General features: G+C 38.1%; 1 protein-coding gene across 1 annotated transcript; it reads right to left on the minus strand.

Annotated features, from left to right (window-relative positions):
- Positions 1–1,059: 1,059 nt before the first annotated feature.
- On the minus strand, positions 1,060–15,984 carry CUNH8orf89 (chromosome unknown C8orf89 homolog). The gene is made up of 3 exons (XM_037039721.1): positions 15,702–15,984; positions 3,019–3,182; positions 1,060–1,232 (listed from the first exon to the last, which is right to left on the minus strand). The coding sequence occupies exons 1-3, from the start codon at positions 15,719–15,721 to the stop codon at positions 1,060–1,062; spliced, it is 357 nt and encodes a 118-aa protein (XP_036895616.1). The 5' UTR covers positions 15,722–15,984.
- Between the last annotated feature and the right edge of the window lie 4,291 nt (positions 15,985–20,275).

Genomic DNA, 20,275 nt, shown 5'->3' on the forward strand with positions numbered 1-20,275 from the left:
AACTAAAGATTATGTAGTGAGATAAATATATCTCACTATGTGTGTATGTGAAACAGGCAGAATAAAAAACTGTAAGTAACTAAAATCACAACTAAAATAAAATACATGAATATTAAGAAGGATAGAAGAAAATACTAAAAAATTAAAATGAATATGTTAGGATAGGTAAATTTTCTCTTTTCCTCAAATATTCTGCAAGGTCTTATTTAGGTAAGAACTAATCACAACTTTTCATTTTTAGTGTGTTCTAGTTTTCTATTTATATTACCTGGATTTATTTCAAGAGCAGTTAAGAAGAACAATAAGGCTAGTGGAAAATTCAAGTAATAGATTCTCAAATTCTGGTACATGTGTGCTACGTATAACTGGATGACTTTAAAGGTCATTACATGGAAACACAAATCATCCCCTGAAGAGAGCTGCAAATCAGACTACTATAAACACATCATCTTTTTTTCAGGCTGACCATTCAATACTTGATGAATAAATAAGTAAACCAAAGCAGAAACCAAACAGAAGACTGCCTTACTAGTATATACATACATGCCTTTGAAGAAAGTTTTTTTTAACAGTACATCAGTCTGATTTACAGTTGGAAAGGTATTTATAATAACATTTTTAATGTCAGTATTCTGGCTGACAAACTCATTTCTGATTATCATGCAGGTCCTTTATTAGACTGACATCTCATTCAGAACTCACCTCACAGCACTTCAAACAAGAAATGAAACACAAGATTCTGTATTAAGGATAATGAAACCTGTTAATATTGCAGAGTTCATTTATTTTTATTGTTAAAAAATCCAATATTCTCATGAGCAATCTATACTAGGGCAATAAAGAATTTTTCAAAGAAAGTCCTTAAAACCTTTCTGGCAATGTCACTTAAAAACTGAGAAAAGCACCTATTTGCCAAGCTGAAAAAAATCATTAACTTAAATTTACAAAATTAAACCTTTTGTGGAAAAAATTAATAAACAGGAAAGAACTGGATTCACTGGCCAGGAAGACTTCTACAAGCAAAAGTATTACTACAAATACATATTCAACTCAGGAGATCTAAATAGACATAATGTACCTGACTGGAGGCATCTGGATATCAGCACGCAGCCGTCTGCTACGAAACTCTGGTGGAGATGAACTCACGCTTTTTCGGCAACTCTGCAATTCTGGCAAATATGGCTCTTTGACATGTTCCTTGAGTTCTTCTAGACCAAATGCTCTGGTGTATTCTAATTAAAAGGAGTATCATAACCATCTTCATTATTTCTTAGTTAAGTGTATCTATCTTCTTTTCCTACATACTATAATCCATAATAAAATATACTAAATCAATCATTAAGTAAAGAAAATTAAGCTACGCTACTTTGCCTAGCATCTCTCCCAAGTATATAGCTTGAATTCCTGCAGGGAAAGTGATTAAATTACAGCTTAAGACAAAAAAAGGAAAAAAGGACAGTTTCATAAATCTCCCAGTTTTCTGCTTTCATGATTTGCTATAACTAGAATTCTTAGAATATTACATACATTCACATTAAAAAGAGTTTAAAAGCACTTTCAAGAGTCTTATGTTATCTGCTACTTTAAATCTTTCCACCTTCCTGTTTTTATGTAAAAAATCAAGATGTGTAAATACATGATCATCTGACCTAGCAATAAGATGTAAGTATTCTGTTTTCAAGCATTGATTTTAACTATATCTCTGCAAAATTCCACACCAAATCTATAAACAACAATACTGAAGCACCAAGATTTCTTCTTCTACTGACCTCACATATTATTGAACAAAGATATTATCAAATTACTTTTAACTTTTTTCAAAATGAAAGACACAAAAGGGAAAAAAACAGATTAAGAGATTAAATGTCTGGTTGATCACTAAGGTAAACACAGAGAATTGTTTTTAAAGATTTCTCTACTAGGCAAGTCTAGCCCAGCAATAAAAAAAAAGTATTTAATGGGACTGGAATGATATTAAACACTCAAAATGCTATTTTGCAACCTTTGATTTTTTTTTCAAAAACAAAAAAAGTTTCTCTTGATCAAAAAAGTATACAGATTCTCTTTTCAGCAATTGAATCTGGGGATAGAGGACAGATAAACTGGTGTCTTCTGAGTACCTTTAATGGGAATCTAGTGAAGAAGTTGAAAAACTCTAGCAACACATTCAAAACCAGAAGTGATGAAATACTTAGGGAGTTTGAATTTTGCTATTTTTAAGAATTATATCTCCATCAATAAAGCTAATGGCAGAATTCAGTATCAATTTAAAAATACTATTATAATTTGAAATTAGGGAGAAAAGCTATGAATACACTCATTTACATGTCAAAAGTTCTCAAATTAGTCTTTAAGTAACTATACAATATAAGACTCTTTCCAAGGAAAGGAAGGAAGACAATTCTGGTTAGAATTACGAATACAAAAAGGTGCTGCTAAAGATTTGTGGATTTCTGGGGGGGGTGGTGTTTATTTTCAGAAGTAAACTTTTATTTATTTTCTTTTTAATTGAATTTATTGAGGCGACATTGATTAATAAAATTATACAGGTACAATTTTATAATACATTGCCCATATACTATATGGGGTGTTCACCACCCAAAGTCAAGTCTCTTTCCAGCAACATTTATCCTCTCTCTAGCCTCTTCTACCTCCCCCCACCCCCTTTCCCTAGATTTGAGTTTTTTAAAATATAAAAATGAACTTCAGGTATTGAAAAACAAACACTATTCATGAAAAATAGTATGATCCAACAGAAGAAGCACTGCATTAATATCAAATAAAACATTTTAAAATATCAAGAGAAGTAGTTCTTTAAAATTTGTTTCTGTTATGAGTTACAGAATTGCATTAAGCAAATTAATTTTAATTTGCTTCCATTTTTCTTTTCTTTAAACTGAAGATACTATCCTTACTTAAATGTTACAAAATTATAAATCTCTTATTGCTTTAAAAATATACATGTAAATTCAAGTTCACTATTTCTGTATTTTCTTTCTTAAGTAAAATTGAAGTTACCATTTCTCAACTTCTTTGTTTCTAAAACTGCTTTCCTCCAACTACTCTCAAAAAGAAAATAATTGTCAAGGGAATTTTTGGTGACACTGGAAGTCTGGACTTTGATTTCAGGAGATAGCACAGGCATTTTTTCTTCTTTCAACAGCAACGATGAAAGTGAGATGCTGACCCCGATTCAGGACACAAAATTCAAAGAAGAAGAAAAGTTATTTCAGACAAATATGTTTTCTGAATTTGTTTTCCATAGATCTAAATGAAAAGTTTACTTATATATGTAAATACAGATTCCTGGTATTTTAAAGCAAGAAACCTTTAGGAATATAGCTAAAATATGCACAAGAATTTTTTCTTTTGTATATTTTAATGAATTTATTAAAATTCCAGGTTATAGATATTTGTCAGTATAAAAATAATTAAGTTCAACAGCAAGTTATCATGTACAAGACAAGAAAATGCTTAAGATCTTCTCAAAAATATTATCATTATACAACAACTGACATTTATCTCTGGGATGCATTAAATACACAAAAATCAATTAATGTGCTATACCACAAAACGGAATGAAAGATATAAATAACCATGTGATCATCTCAACAGGTCAAGAAAAAACATTCGATAAAGTTCAACACCCTTTGACAATAAAAAATAGTTTTAACCAACTAAGAATAGAGAGAAATTACCTTAACATAATAAAAGCTATATATGAAAAGCCCAGAGGTAACATCATACTCAATGGTGAAAAATCCAAAACTCTACCTCCAAAATCGGGAACAAAACAATGATGCCCACTCCTGTCTCTTCTATTCAACATAGTACTGCAAGTCCTAGATAGAGAGATTAGGAAAGAAAGGGAATAAAAGGCATCCAGATTGGATAAGAAAAAGCAAAATTGCTGCTGTTTATAGAGGACATGATCTTAAATTCATGGAATGCCCTAGACTCCAACAAATAAAAAGAAAACATTAGAGTTAATAAAGGAATTCAGTGAAGTTGCAGCATACAAAATCAACAAACCGAAATCACTTGTAATTTTATATATTAACAACAAACTATCTAACAAGGAAAGTAGGAAAGCAATCCAATTTACAATAGTGTCACTTCAATAGAATACTTAGGAATAAATTTAACTAAGGAAGCAAAAGACTTACACATTGAAAAACTACAAAACATTAATGAAAGAAATTAAAGAAGAAACAAATGGGAAGACATTCAATGTTCACAGACTGAAAAACTAAATATTGCCAAAATATCCCTACTACCCAAAATGATCTACAGACTCACTGCCATTTTTACCAAAATCCCTATGGTATTTTTTAAAAGAAGTAGTAAAAGAAAACAATTGAAAAATTCATATGGAAGCACAAAGAACCCCAGATAGCCAAAACAATTTTGAGAAAAAAGATCAAAGCTGGAGGTATGAAACTGCCTGATTTCAAAATTCATTATAAACTTTGAGTAATCAAAACAACGCGATATTGCCATAAAGACAAACATACAAGCCAACAGAACAGTGCACAGGCTACAAATAAATCTACACATATATAGTCAACTGATCTTTGACAAGGGTGCCAGGAATACACAATACGGAAAGGATAGTCTCTTCAACAAAGAGTGTGGAGAAAACTAGATATCCACATGCAAAAGAATGAAATCGAACCCTTTCTTACACCATGCACAAAAGTAAACTCAAAATGGATTAAAGACTTAAGCCTGAGACCTGAAACTATAAAAATCCTAGAAGTAAACACAGGGGAAAGCTTCATGACATTGGTTTTGGCCATGATTTTACGACTATAACACCAAAAGCACAGGAAACAAAAGCAAAGTTGGCAAGTGGAATACATCAAACTAAAGACTTTTTGCACAGCAAAGGAAACAAAGAGTGAAAAGGTAATCTACAAATGGGAGAAAATATTTGCAAATCATGTATCTGATAAGGGGTTAATACCCGAAATACATGAGGAACTCTTACAACTCCCTAGTTCAAAAAACAAACAAATAACATTATTTTAAAAATGGGCTAAGGAGTTGAACAGACATTTCTCCAAAGAATATACACAAATGGCCAATGGGCATATGAAAAGATGTTCAACGTCACTAACAATCAGGAAAATTCTAATCAAAACCACAATGTGGTATCAACTCACACCGGTAAGGATGGCTATTATTTAAAAATTGTGAAAAACACAACAGCATCAGGGAGCATATAAACTGGAGCCCTTGTGCACTGCTGATGGAAATGCAAAACAGTGTAGCTGGTATGGAAAACAATATGGAGGTTCCTGAAAAAATTAAAACTAGAACTGCCATACAATCCAGCAATTCCACTTCTGTGTATTTATCCAAAAGAATTGAAATCAGTATCTCACAGAGATGTTAGCATTCCCATGTTCACTGCAGCAATATTTACAATAGCCAAGATATGGAGAAAACCCAAATATCTATCAAGAGATGAAGGAATTTTTAAAAATGAGGTACAGATATACAATGGAATATTATTTGGCCATAAAAAAGAAAATTCTGAAATATACAACATGCATGGGCCGTGAGGGCATTATGTTAAGTGAGATAAGACAGTTACAGAAAGAAATACCGCAATATTACATTTATATGACGTCTCTAAAACAAACTCCTAAGAGCATAGACTGATGGTCACCAGGGGCTGGTGTGGGTGGTGGGTGGGATGGGAAGTTGCTAATTGGTGGGTATAAAGTTTCAGTGAAGCAAGATGAATACATTTTAGGGATCTGCTGTGTGACGTTGTTCCTACAGATAGTAATACCATATTGTACACTTAAAAGCCTTATGTTAAAATTGATCTCATGTTGTGTTCTTACCGTGATAAAATTTAAAACATTTAAATTATCACCATTATAAAATGCATTTGTGTCCAAAGAAAAAGATAATTTCTATGCTCCATGGAAAAATAAACACATCCTCAGGATAGCCATTACTTTTCTAAATATGGATACAGACAAATAATCATGTATCAGCTTATTTACTACATATTCAATTTAATCATAAGTATTAAGTATTTATTTTATACAAGGCATTACTAAACTCTAAAGAGGATACAACCATGAGCAAGGCTTATATTAATTTTCTCCAATCTTCACAACAAACAGATTACAGATACCCAGATTTTGCTGTGCCCACTCATTCATACAAAATATTTACTGAGGATTGATTCTGTGCCGGGAGATGCACAAGGCATTGGAGAAACATGATAAACAAAGCAGTCCCTACCCTTGAAGAGCTTACTTAGACTCCAGTAAACACAGACAAGGACACTGGGCCTGCAGGGCAATAAGTGGTAGGAAGGGAAAACAATACAGGGTCCTAGTAGAGGAAACACATGTGAAAAGGTATGAAATGAGAGACAATGTGGCATGTGTGCATCTCCACGCATGGGTGCGCAGCAAGAAGCAGGGGAGAGAAGAGGGTGTGGGAGGAGAGAGGAAAGGTAAGAGAAGAGGGAAGAAGGAGAAAGAGGGTGGAGAGGAAAGGAAGGTAGATACAAAGGTTGCCTCAGAGATGGGGGAGTGATGAGAGGTTAGCATCTCCTAGGAAGTATCTCCATTCCTATCGAGCCACCTGTGTCAATCCTGGAGAGGTTACTAATTGGGACATGAAAAATGGGATGAGAATAAAGGGGGAAGAGTCTGGACTTAGTGGTGAGAACTTGGGTGTCCTTGAAATGGCAGTGCTGGTGTTAAAGACAAGGGTGAGGACCAGACAGTTATGGGCTACAGGAGGGGGTAAAGAGCATTAGCAAATGGAGAGACAGCAGAGAGAGGAGTCGCGACCTCAGCACCATGTCAAGGGCCCACATGGGCATCTCCAGTGGGACACCCCAGGTTCTCTGCTCTAAGCCACTGTCCCTCCCTGCAGCTGCTCAGAGGCTCACACTGCCTCCCTCACTCTCCATGGCTGCCAGCAGCCTCTCTGCCCCTGGGCCTGTCCTCCTTCCCAGCAGCAGTGGAAGAAGAGCGGCTCATTCTTTCTTCAACACTCTTGGACTCTCTTGATTTCACAGTGTTTATTGCTAAAGACTTGAGGAAACAAGACGATCAAAACAGCAACAACAATAAAGAAAATGACAATAAATCTGAACTAAAATAGAGAGTAAATTAAAATTTGAAAGTCTTCAAAGACTACTAGAATCAAAATCCAGGCTCAATTCTAAGACCTCATTTTTTCCTTTTACTTATAAAGGTGAAGATGACCTGACAGCTTTGTTTTTGCTCCAAGGCAGACCCTCTTCTCCTTAGAAGCATCCCTCCTGGGGCAGGAGAAATGACCATGGACTAACAATAAATGCCTCTTTGCACATTGTATCAAACCAGGTGAAGAGCGGTTTCCGCTCTAATACTAAATATTTTGAAAATATTCACCCAATAAGTACATGAGGGGTCATTATATTATTATCTCTACATTTTTATGTATGCTTGAAATTTTCCACAATAAAAAGTTGGGAGTGGGGGTGGGAAGCCCACAGCTGCAAGAATGTACAAGTTAAGGAATGTGCAGAAATAATTTTAAAAAACAAATGTTTTTGATCTTATGTTTCCTGGAAACATGGTCAACATCTAATTCTGGTGAAAAGAGAAAAATTAAAGATACTTCATAGAACAACAGCAACAAAAAGACTTAAAAAAACATGTAGAAAGAGAAGATAAAAAAGAACAATGTACCTATGTTCTAGGGCAGGCCATAAAAAACTCACTCAAAACAAAAGCTTTCACAAATAGTAAAGAGGCTGGAGATTGAGAGAAATTAATTGCTTAAAATAAAGAGCTGTAAAATAATTACTATATTTTTAAAGACACCCTAAAATATGAGTGCATTTAAATACTTTTAAAGAAATATTCCAAAAATTTTTAAATTAATATTATCTTTTTTCACCTAGTCTAGAAGAAAATGTTAATTAAATGTTCTCTATTCATTATTTGTCCATCCGTTCATTCATGCACTTAACAAAACATATTGAATGACAAACATGTCACACAATAAGGATGTAAGAATGAATGAAATCACATGGGGTCCCTGTTCTCCCAAAATTCAGGTGAGAGAGGCAGATATTAAGTAAACAAATTAACAAAAATCATTTCAGATAAAATACAATGAAAATAAAGTCAATTCTCATTATTCACAACAGGTACATTCTGTAAAGTCGATGTTAGCACTGAATTGGTGAACTGAGCTACTGCTTCTCCAAACTCCAATCCAGGGGTCAGCAAACTATGGTCCCAGGGAAAAATCTAGCTTGCCACCTGTTTTAGTAAACAGATTTGCATTGGAACACCAATGTCCATCTGTTTACATAGTTTCTATACCTCCCTTAGGCCACAGAGCAGAGCTGAGTAGCTGTGACAAAGACAGTGGCCCACAACGCCTATATATTTTACTGAACTTTGCTAGCTCCTGCTCTAATTTGTTCAACAAGCACCAATTGAATACTTATGCTAGGTGCAATTTCTCAAATTTAAAATAGTATATATGTAATAAGAATTTGACTTTCTTTGCGAATGGATCTTATTTATCTCGAAGTTCAGGCAACTTATTTTGGAGGTCATAGTCACAAACAATGGAAGCTGATGAAGGATTAGACCTAAGATTTTAAAATTCATGTCAATATTGTTTTAGCTTCAGCAATATTGAAAGAAAGATAGGAGCAAGGAGGCCAATTACAAGACTATTGCAATCCCCTAGGTGAATGGTACTGGGAGCCTAAACCCGGGACAAAGATTCCAGAGAGCCAACTGGCTAGGAGTAAATGTAGTAGCATTTAAATACCTGGGAGCTGTGCAAGACTGGTGCGATTCGCAATTTTAGGCAGGATGAGGAACTTGAAGAGATGCCAGTTGAACAAAGATGAGAATGTAAACATTCATAAGAATATTAACTTCAATAAATTAAAATATATTAAATATGCAGAATATGCAAATGTATTATGATACTTTTTAAAAAACACCACACTGACCATCTTTGGAGGATACTAAAGAATGAATTTGATTTGAAACCTACTACATATAAGGATCAAATATTTATTCAAAGGAATGATAGTGAAGTTTTTCTTCATAGAGTATCGAAGATAATAAATGATGGACTGATAATATTAAAACATCACCAGTTTTATAACTTTAATTAGTTCATGGATCTTGGCAATTGTGATGGTTAATTTTCTGTGTCAACTTGGTTAGGCTCTGGTAGCCAGCTAACCAGTTAAACACTAATCTAGGTGTTTCAGTGAAGGTGTTTTATAGATGTAGTGAATATCTACAGTCAATTGACTTTAAGTAAAGGAGATGGCCCTCAACAATCTAAGTGAGCTGTACCTAATCAGTTAAAAGTCCTTATGAATAAAACTGAATTTTTTCTGAGGAAGGAAATTCTACCACAAAACTCTAGCATCATCCTGCCTGAGAGTTTCTGACCTGCTGTCCTGCACTTCAAATTTTGGATTTACCAGCCAACCCTTACAAGTGCATAAGCTAACTCCTTGAAATCATTTTGTGCATACACTGGTTCTGTTTCTCCTGAGAACCCTGACTGATATAGCAAGGATAATCAATGGCAGCTCAGATCAAAAAAGAACTCATGAAACAAATACTAAGTACCTCCCAATGGAGCAATGCCTGTTAAGTATTCCTGAAAAGCAAAAGTCAAACCTGACTTTGATCAAGCCTTCAGATCCAACTACTGATTTAGAGAACATGCAGGGGGCAAAAAAACATACTACATGACATTACAAGGATGAGATCAGCAAAATCAGAATGTGTAACTCTAGACCTCTCCTGTTCTTTTCCATACTTCACTGTTCTTGCTTTATGGGTTTCCATACCTTCATCTCCTTGAATATTATTTTTTCCATCATGTTCTATTATGTTTTAGTTTGGAGACACAAATCTCCCATTTGCTAAATATGCCGTGTTTTCTTTCCTATGGTTCATTCCCTTATATAATTTGTAATCTTTACCTGTAAGCTCATCTTTAGAGAGGTTGCTATCTACAGGAGCCCTGTGTTCCCTGAGCTACAGAAACCTTGCTATAGAGTGAGATTTTTCCATTCATCTGCCTAGACCTGGGTTTCAGAGGTGCCAGACCAGTTACTATGACAATTTCTTGGAAAGTCCTGTGAATTCAGACCTCAGCCTTGAGCTGTGCAGGGTATGAGGCTCTACCCTCTAGCAGTTTACTCTTTTCTAAGTTCAAGTGGTTGGCAAACTTCCTTGCAGCCTCCTCAGGCCAGTGGAGGGTATTTTTCTAGTTATCTTCTCAGTGTCAAGGTTCTTGTGGCAGGTTGTGTTTTTCAACATATCTTGTACAAAAACATATCCAGTACCACGTTCTTCCGTCAATGTAATGTCAACACTCTTCCTTCATGAGGTGAAGTCTGTGTTCCCTCCCTGAAACTAACTTCCTCAGGCAATAAGACGTAGTAGAAGTGCCTGTGTGATTTCCAAAGCTAGATCATAAAACATGATACAACTTCCTCTGGCTTTCTCTCTTGGGGTACTCACCTTTGAAACCTTGCCATCATTCTGTGAGGAATCCAGGTGGCAGGAAGAGGCCACCATGCAGATGTTACAGCTGACGTCGCAGCTCAGGTCTAAGTCCACAGTCAGCATCAACCACCAGACATGGGAGGGAATGAGCCTTCAGGTGATTCTAGCCCCAAGCCTTCAAATCTGCTGTCAGAGGGCCCAGACATGATGAGGCAGAGCCAAGCTGTCCCTGCTGTTCACTGTCCGAATTCCTGACCCATAAAATCCATGAGCACAATAAATGGTTGTTTTCCACGACTACGTTTTGGAGAAATTTGCGATGCAGTCATAGTAACAGAAACAGTACTCCTTTGTGACTTCCAGATTTCAGCAGATGCTCAACAGTGGCTTCCTGTGTGGACATTCCTTCATCACTGGCACCTGGGCCTTTCCTTCTTTTGGTTTCCAGCTCAGCCACATATCTATAAATTACCTTATTATATTTTGCCCACACTGGAAATATAATGAAGCAGAATGGAGTCCCGTTCTTGTCAGCTCACTCTGCCCAGAAGTTCCCAGAATAACTTTTTAAATGAAGATATAAAGAAATGAAGAATTTAATTTTTATATACAGTGATTCTTAGAAATCAAAATAATAATGAACCCTATAGAGAATTTAAGAACAGATAACTCATTGCAGAAAAAAATACAAATGGCCAATAAAGTTCATTCTCACTAGTACGCCAATAAAAGCAATATAATGAGCTCATCACTTTCACCAAATGACAAGGATTTTTTTCTTTAATACTCAGTGGTGTAAGATGGGGTACAAGGAACGAGGCACTGTCATGGGTTTCAGTGTACGTATCTTTATAATATTTCCAGGGAGCAATCTTGCAAGATACATATGTCCTTATAATTTTATATACTTTGACCCAGCAGTCCATTTCCAGGAATTTATCTATCAATTCTGAATCATTGATGCAGAAAAATATTTATCTTCAAGAATGTCAAGTCCTGTGTTTTTTATAATAAAAAGGCTGAAAATAACCCTAATATCAAAAGCTGATAGTAAAATTATCTTAAATTTTAGCTTCAAGAAAAACTGTAGAATCATTGAGAAACTGGTTGTTTATTTATCTACAATGCCAGTCATTGTGATAGAAGTTGAACATACAAAAGTAATTAAAATGCAAAAGCCTACAGTGTATTAAGGGGAACAAAGTAAATGATTACAGTTCATTATGATAAACCCATGTTGGAATTCTGCAGTACAACAGACCCTTAGCTAACCTTATAGGGCAAGTAGGAGAGTTTTGCTTTTGTTTTTGAGCAAGGATGTTCAAGCTAAGTCCCACAGGTTTTGATAAGTAGAAATGAACTGTGGCAGAGCAGGCTAAATGCCTAGCAGAATTTTTGCTCCTCCAGAGAAAACAAAGCTGTTCCTAGGAAGTGGCTGTCTTTCTGGAATTGGGATGTGGGAGAATGTAAGGTGAACACTTTCTGCAGAAAGCTTTTATGAAGGTCTGCTTTCACCACACTCTGTCCTTCCCCTTCTTCTGGTTGTAATTAGATAACAGCAGTGTGCTAATGAATGGATCCTACTACCCATTGAAGAAAGCTGCCTGCTGACTAAGAACACCAGGTCATCAAATGATGTCATTTTGTTTAAAGTTGTTTCATTATTACGGAGATGAGAAAAACACTTGATTCCAGCCGGGGCCAGTCTGTGTGGAGTTTGCACACTCTCCCCATGTCTGCGTGGGTTTTCTCCGGATCCCCATATCCCAAAGATGTGCACATGAGATGAATGAGGACGTACTACTTACATTAAATCACTAAAACGTTAAGGTCTGTTTGTCACTATAGCTAGCAATATTCTAATATATGCAATTTTTAATCCCAAGTGAATGCATTAGCTCACTTACTCAAATATATTCATTAAGCATGTACTGTGTATACATCAGTGTGCCATGTACTTGACAAGTACAAAGGGTATCTAAATAGAAATCCTGCCTTCATAGAATTTATTGTCCAAAAGGAAAAACAGTAGCCACTCATACAGCTACAATACATGAAATGACAGTATTGGGGTAGATATATACATATGCATATGTACACAATGAGGTCTGTCTGGAAAAGGCCCAGCTATTGTTAACAGACGAGAATATTTTATGTGAAATTGGTGTAACCTGGCAGCCGAGAAGAGTGGACTGGAATGTACATGCATGAGCAATGGCAACTTCACTGTACTAATCACTGGGGGTGGTAGGCACCATTGAGTGAGCACATGTACTGTGTGGCCATCGCATTCAAAATGACTGAGTAGAACAACAAATATGCATCCAATTTTACGTTAAGTTTGAACATTCTTCCACAGAAACTATTTAGATGATCCAGAAGGCCACAGCTATGGGCAACTGGTGATTGGCAACTTCATCACAACAATGCACCCACTCATGCATCACGTCTTGTACAGAGGTTTTGGGAAAACTTCAAATCACCCAGGTGACTCAACCCCCCTGCAGCCCAGATTTGGTGCCCTGTGACTTCTGGCTTTTTCCCAAAACTAGAATCAGTTTTGAAAGGAAAGAGATTTCAGACCATGGATGAGATTCAGGAAAATATGACTGGGCAGCTGATGGAGATTGAGAGAACTGTGTGAGGTCCCAGATGCCTACTTTGAAAGGGACTGCAGTCTCATCGTCCTATGTACAATGTTTCTTGTATTTTGTATCTTCTTAAATAAATGTCTCTATTTTTCATATTACATGGCTGGATTCCTTCTGGACAGACCCTGCAGATGTCGCTCATAATATAGGAGTTAAAATAAGGGCAATAATACTTTCAAAGACTTGGGAAACACTAGAAAATAATGTTTAAATAAAATTCAGACAGGCAGAAATGTGGGTGGAAGCATTCCAGGGAAAGATACAAATGTGAAAGATGCCACAGAGAATGGAGACAATGGTCCAGATAAGAGCACTGTGAGAAATAGTAAAATGGTAGACTGGGGAAAGATCACAGACACATCTTAATGCTGGCCAAGGTGGTTATGCATGATTAACAACGGACTGAATTTAGGAGGTTGAACGACAACAAAAAAAGATGATGTAGGCTATGAGATAGGTTGACTAAGAGAATTTAGAGAACCATGAATTAACCTCAAAGAGAAAATGGCCTGGAGGCAGAGGACAAGGAGCTCAGTTTGAGATAACGTGACTCCAGAACATCCAAGTGGAGATATAACCTGGATCTAAGTTCTGGGGGTTGAAGACTCTAGGTTTGGTTGGGAAATGAAAATTAAGAATTATCTATTTACTGGTAAGAATTAAGGCCAGAGACTGGAGTAAAGTTGCCAAAGGAAATTTGAGAGAGAAAAAAGCCAGTTTCCTTTAAAATATACACAAAGGCAGGAAGATAAAGAAAAGGGGGAGAGAAATGACTGAAGAGGCAGAGGATCCAGAGGAACCAGAATCTCAGGAAGCGTTGTACCATGTCCAATTCAACAGAAGTAGAGAAAATAACTACCAATAATATGTTAACACCAAGTACATGACCCCATTTAATACTCAAACAGCCCAATGAAGCAATTCCCAGTTACTGACCAGAATTTCAGACCAGACAAAGAACTGAAAGTAAACAAACACTGAAGTAAAATGAACTTGGATTCTAATCTTAACTCCGTCCTTCAATAGCTACACAACCATAGGGCAATGAAGAAAATAATAGTGTCTACGGTTCTCATTGGGTTAGTGAGGATTACTTTTTAAATACATATAAACTGTTCAGTGCAGTGCTAGGTATGTATAAACAGTATGTGGAAGCTATTGGTTTAACTGTTTTTAAATAATGATCAACACAGGTTTTTCTAAACATGGTCTTTTGACAGAAATGTCAACTGATAAAGACTTTTTTGGAAGGCAAGATTCCACCAAGTTGTTTTTTAACATACATGCATACATACCTGATCCTGTGATTCTGCTTCAAGGAATTCATTTGTAGAACTATTACCATGTCTAAGAATATTCATTGTTGCAGTGTTTGTAGTAAGGAAAAGTTAGAACCAATCTTAATGCAAGATGTTACTTAAATTATTGTGTGTGTGTATACACACCATATGATCACATATCTACATGATACATCTATGAAGTATTCAATGCAAATTAAGTAAAATGATATGATAGGTACTTGCAGTATCTGAAGTGAAAAAGGCAATTTCTCAAAATAATCCATATATTATTCCATTGATGATCAGAAAATAAATGGAAAAAAATGAAACGATACACACTAAACAAACTCTAACAAATGTTAGCAAATAAAGAATAGAAAGCAGAGAGGGCTTTCACCTCAAATTCCTGTGCTGTTTGAATGAGAAATTTTGATGTATTATAATGTAATTTCAAAATGTAAGCACTTAAAATAAGAAACGTCAGAAGTATTTTTGAAGAAATGTCTTTGTAACCGGAGTTCTGACTCATTATTAGCAATGTGGATAAAAACTCAATACGACGATTTCGGTGCTTCGGAGAACACTACCAAGGAAAATGGTTGCAAAATTGCGTTTGTCTAGTGAGAGTCTCCACAGTACGTAACCTTTTTACCCCATAAAGGTTGTAGGGGAAATGACGAGTACGTTAGAACAGACGACGTGCATCACACAAATCTTTTCCAGTATTTTTAACCCCTAGTGAAAACAGTAATAAACACACCAATTATGGGTAAATCAGAAATAGTACAAAGCAAAATTGGCGATGAAAATGGGACCAGAGCTAACTAATTAACATGGTCAGTGTCCCACGCCTGCTCCATCCACACGGCTGGGTACAAGTGGGGGGCAGAGGGAGACAGCAAACACATCCTCCCTCCTCTTCAGTGAAATGCTGGAGGGTGGACCTGCGCGCTGTGTCCCGGGAGGGATGGCTGTGGGTGCCGGCCTGTACCAGAACGGGAGGAGTGCGCAAAGATACACATCTGGCGGAGATCCTCCCTGGTTTCACTCTCATTTGTCAGTCCCCTGACCCTGCGCAGCAGCCTGGGACCGGTCCTCCACCCCAGCCTCCTCGCAGGTCTCCTGGACGAGAACAGTTGGAGTGACTCATGTCCCTCTCCAAGTTAATTTCCCTTCCTGGGAAGGGGAAGCCTCCCTACAATCCCTGGCCGGGCAAGGTCCCTGGGCCCTCCAGCTGCACTCACTGTCCCCGCAGCTCCGCCATGGAGGGCAGGGGCTTCTTCGCCCGCTGGGCCGGGGGTAGTGGCGCCCAGGTCTGAGCCTCCGGCAGCGGGGGCAGCGGACAGCGGGGGAGCCAGCAGCGCTCCGAGCAGCGCCCCGGAACCTGGCAGGGTGATGGGTGGTGCGGGCCGGGCGGCCGCGCGCTTGCTCCGGCGCCGCTCTCCAGGCGAACATGCTCAGAGGCAGGCAGCCCTGCGACGCTGGGGAGCAACTCCCCGCCTGCTGGCAGCAACTCCAGAGGCTGCAGCTCCCCAACCCGACGCGCATCCGTTGCCAGGCGCCCAGAACTTCCGGCTGCACTCCGTCAGCAGGCCCGCAGGCCCTCATGGGAAACGGTGGCGAGTTGAGACTGCACCGGGGTGACGCAAGGGCGGGTAGCATACGCACGTACCCCCTCCATCCCCAGGACTCACTCGGTACTGCTGCCAGCGTTGTGGTCACAGCTACAGGAGTTGGCGTGGGCAGCTGATGCCGAAAACCGGGCTGGTGAAATGAAGTCAGTCGTGACACAAGGTCAGAGGGGCATAGAAGGTGCACCAAGCACTACAGGTTGGGTGGTGTGCAGTTGGACAAGGCTGGCAACATACATTTCTGAGTTGCATTTTTAAGATTCAAACGAGTGTCTCTAGAATACTGATGAGTCTACACCTTTCAAACAGCCCAGTAATACCTGACTATTCCAGTCTTAAGTTACAGAATCATCCCTGAATTCCCTCCCCACGTCTGCTGGAATTCCATGTTCTAGGCTTCCTTTGGCTTCTAGGATGAAAGCTTAGGTTGTCTTCTCCCTAGCACCCTGACTTGCACAGTGGGCTCTTAGAAGCTATACTCTTGTCTTCGTTTCCTGACTCCTCAATAGGGCTGCAAGTTCTGCCTTGGTAATATGGTTTCAGATTTCACAAAATTCCTGAAACTTCTCTCAAGCTCACTTTTCTGTTTTTCATTAAGTTTCACGATACCAACCTTTCCTAGTTCCTTTAAGAACACAAACTCAAATTAGACCTGGAACTTAACACCGTATTTTGCCATGTAAAATGCACTCCCATGTATAATATGCACCCACGTTTTTGGCCCCAACTTTTAATTCAATTTTTATTTATATATAAAACCAATTACCATATTACCAGGTTATTTACATACAGATATTGTTATTGCTTTCTAAAGTTTACACTTAATGCATAAGCATAAATAAAAATTAAAAACATGTAGGTATCGAATTAGTACCCATGTATAATGCACATCTTATTTTTCACTCAGAAATTTGGGCAAAAAGTGTGCACTATACACAGCAAAATATAGTACTCAGCCCCGCCACTGATTCAGTTGTGTAATCCTCAGGGAGAAAAGTTAACTCATCTAAATAATAGTGATAGTGATATACTTACCTAAGTGAATAGGCACACTGAAACCACGTGATCTTAAAGGGAAAATGTCTGGGGCCCACTCCAAAACCAATTAGGAATTCAGTTCTTGGTGCTGCCCTCAACACATTATCCAGTTTACTAACTGCTCTGCTTGAGTGTTGCTATCACACCCCCCCACCAACAGCTCTGTCCCAACTCTATGCCTGGCTCCTGTTGTTTCATAACTGGGCATCCAAATCCTACCTTTGTGAAACATCTCTTATATTCTCCTAACATGCTGCTCATTTTCACATACTACTATCCCTACACAATTAAACTCATAAATCCACATTCCAGTCCCCACTCCCTTCCCCATCCAACATGCCGGAACTACAAATGCCAAGTGGAGATACAAAATTTTAAATGGCTATTGCTCTTCAGGCAGCTTGATTAACTGAAAGCAGCAACTGGCACGCAATGCACCAAGCAGTTAAAAGTACTAAAACAGAGAAGGCAGTGATTCAGACAAGTCAGTAGAAAGTTATTTCAGGTATGAGATGCTATGGAAAAAAAGTTTCTGAAGAAACATGTCAAAGATGACCTTTTTTCCATAATGAAAAAGCCAAGTGCAGACCTGAGGGCTGAGTTATCCAGACACAAGAACAAGTGCCAAGACCCTACATTAGAAGCTTCTCGTATTTGAAGAGCAAGAAAAAAATATAGCTGGGATCCATAAAGATCAAATAGCCCTTCCAAATATTTCCCTGTCCTAGGTCCTGAGAATATGCTATCTTATGTAGGAATTTTGCAAATGTATTGAAACTAGGGAATGTGAGATGGGGAGGTTGCCCTGGATTACCTGGGTGGCTCAATGTAATAACAAGGTCCTTGTAAGAGGGAGGCCAGGGGAATCAGAGATGTTGAAAACATGGAAGCAGAGACTGTACTTGGAAGATAAAAGGTATGATGAGCCAAGAAATCCAAGTGGCTTCTAGAACAGGTAAGGAAATTGATTCTCCTGTAAAGCCTTCAGAAGGTGGGCAGGCAGGCCTGCTGACACCTTAAACCCCATGAATTGCGCTTTGGACTTCTGAAGCTCCAAAACTGTTAAGACAATAAATCTGGGTTTTTAAGTCACTTAAAATTTGTGATTTATACCAGTGATAGGAAACATACTTAGTGCTACAGGTATACCTCAAGATATGAGGGTTTGGTTCCAGACCACCAAAATAAAGTTGGAATCTTTTTTTGCTGGTGGAGGGTCTTGCTTAGCTTTGTTTAAAAAAAAAAAAAAAGCAGAGCCCTGGCTGGTGTAGCTCAGTGGATTGAGCATGGGCCTGTGAACCAGAGTATCAATGTTCGATTCCCAGTCAGGGCACATGCCTGGGTTACAGGCCAGTTTCCAGTAGGGGACATACAAGAGGCAACCATACATTGATATTTCTCTCCCTCTCTCCTTCCCTTACCCTCTAAAGATAAATGTAAGCTTAAAAAGATGAGGTTATGCCTGTGTTATGTGTCAGGTACTAAGTATGATGAAAAAGAAAGGCTGGCCTTAAAGAGTTTTACTGCCCCAGAGAAGGAAGGTGTATGAAAATGTTTTGGCCAGTTTGATACCAAATCTGTAAAGCAAAATGGCAGGGGCAGAAAGTGGTCAACCTTCCCCTGGAGGTGGTTCCCCCAAGACCCCAAGAACCTGTCACATTCTAGATGGCCCTATAGCATTTACCTCAATATGTGCTCTACACCTTGGCCATTACACTTACACATGAAAGCAGAGGCTTATTTTCATTTGTATGCCCCTGATAGTTGCTCAAGTTTTACAACAGTAAAATAGCACTTAGAACTTTCACCCAGGCTCTGCTCTAAACATTTTACTCAACCTGACATAATTTATTGAGCTATTATTTGGAGGTTGGATATGAACCCAAATAGTTTGGTTCCTGAGCCAGCACTCTTGATCCAGCCTATCAGAGGAAGCTTCTAAGCAACATGAGACTGAAGGACAGGGACAGCCAATAAACTTGGCACTCTGAAGGGTACAAATGGTAATGTACTTATGTGAGGTGAGTGTAGAAGTAGCACCTACTTGGTGACCCGGACTTTCAGAACGGTTAGTTAGCTTTCTAGCTGACCGTCCCTTGTAGAAGGGACTTTTAGAAGAGGAAGCCTAAGTAAAATAAGGCATTAACCTATATTTAGTTTGAACTGTTCACAAAATATTCTTATAACCATTATGTAGCCTTCATGATCCTGTGAAGGCAAACACACTATATAGGGTTCGTACTGTTCACTGCTTCCAGCATCCACTGGGGGCCTTGAAACCTATCCTCTGTGGATAAGGGGGACTAGTGTATCTAACCTCAATCTACTGTGAATCTAATACTGTTCTAAAAAAATTGTTTAAGAAGAGTTGTGTTTAAATGCCACCACCCCTAGACAGTTGCACTTCTACTTACTACTATCCCAATTCCTACATCATTTAATTTCACCCACCTACCCACGCCTAGGTAGTTAGCAATATGCCATATGAACAACTTTATACAACAATGAAATTTTCTTTCTTCTGAGTCACTTCTACCTTTCAAGATACTGGATGAGCAAAGGCTGAGGGGGATGAATTCTAGCTGCCTAAGCAGTAAAACAAAATAGGTAACTTCCAAACTCACTCTTTAGGCTCCACCTAGAGATTAATCTATGCTAATTTTTTGTACATTTATCCAACTGTTTACTAAGACACAAAATTTCTTGCAGACCACTTATACACTCAGACATGTAACACTGACTTTATAAATTTAAGGACCTTGCCCTGGTTGGCATGGCTTGGTGGACCATCACCCCACAGAGTCAAAGGTCGCCAGTTCCATTCTTGGTAGGGCACAGGCAAGAGGCAACAAATCAAAGTTTTTCTCCATCTTTCTCCCTATCTTCCCCTCTAAAATAAAGAATTGTAATCTTTAAAAGTAAATAAAAGACCTTAATTTCCCTCCAGAATTTACTGACTCTAAACTCACCAGTGCAAGAACAGCTTCCACACCAAAGAATTTAAAGAAATTCTTAGATATACTTGTCCAGCAACTTTCAAATATGAAAAAGTAATATTCTGGCACAAAAGTATCAAAAGAATTAACAGGGCATCTGTTTCATACGCACCATACCTTTGGCACAATCATTGAAGACTACAAAAAATTGTT

This window comes from Sturnira hondurensis, unplaced genomic scaffold (assembly GCF_014824575.4).
Source record: "Sturnira hondurensis isolate 20B ecotype Veracruz unplaced genomic scaffold, ASM1482457v3 Scaffold0025406, whole genome shotgun sequence".
NCBI lineage: Eukaryota > Metazoa > Chordata > Mammalia > Chiroptera > Phyllostomidae > Sturnira > Sturnira hondurensis.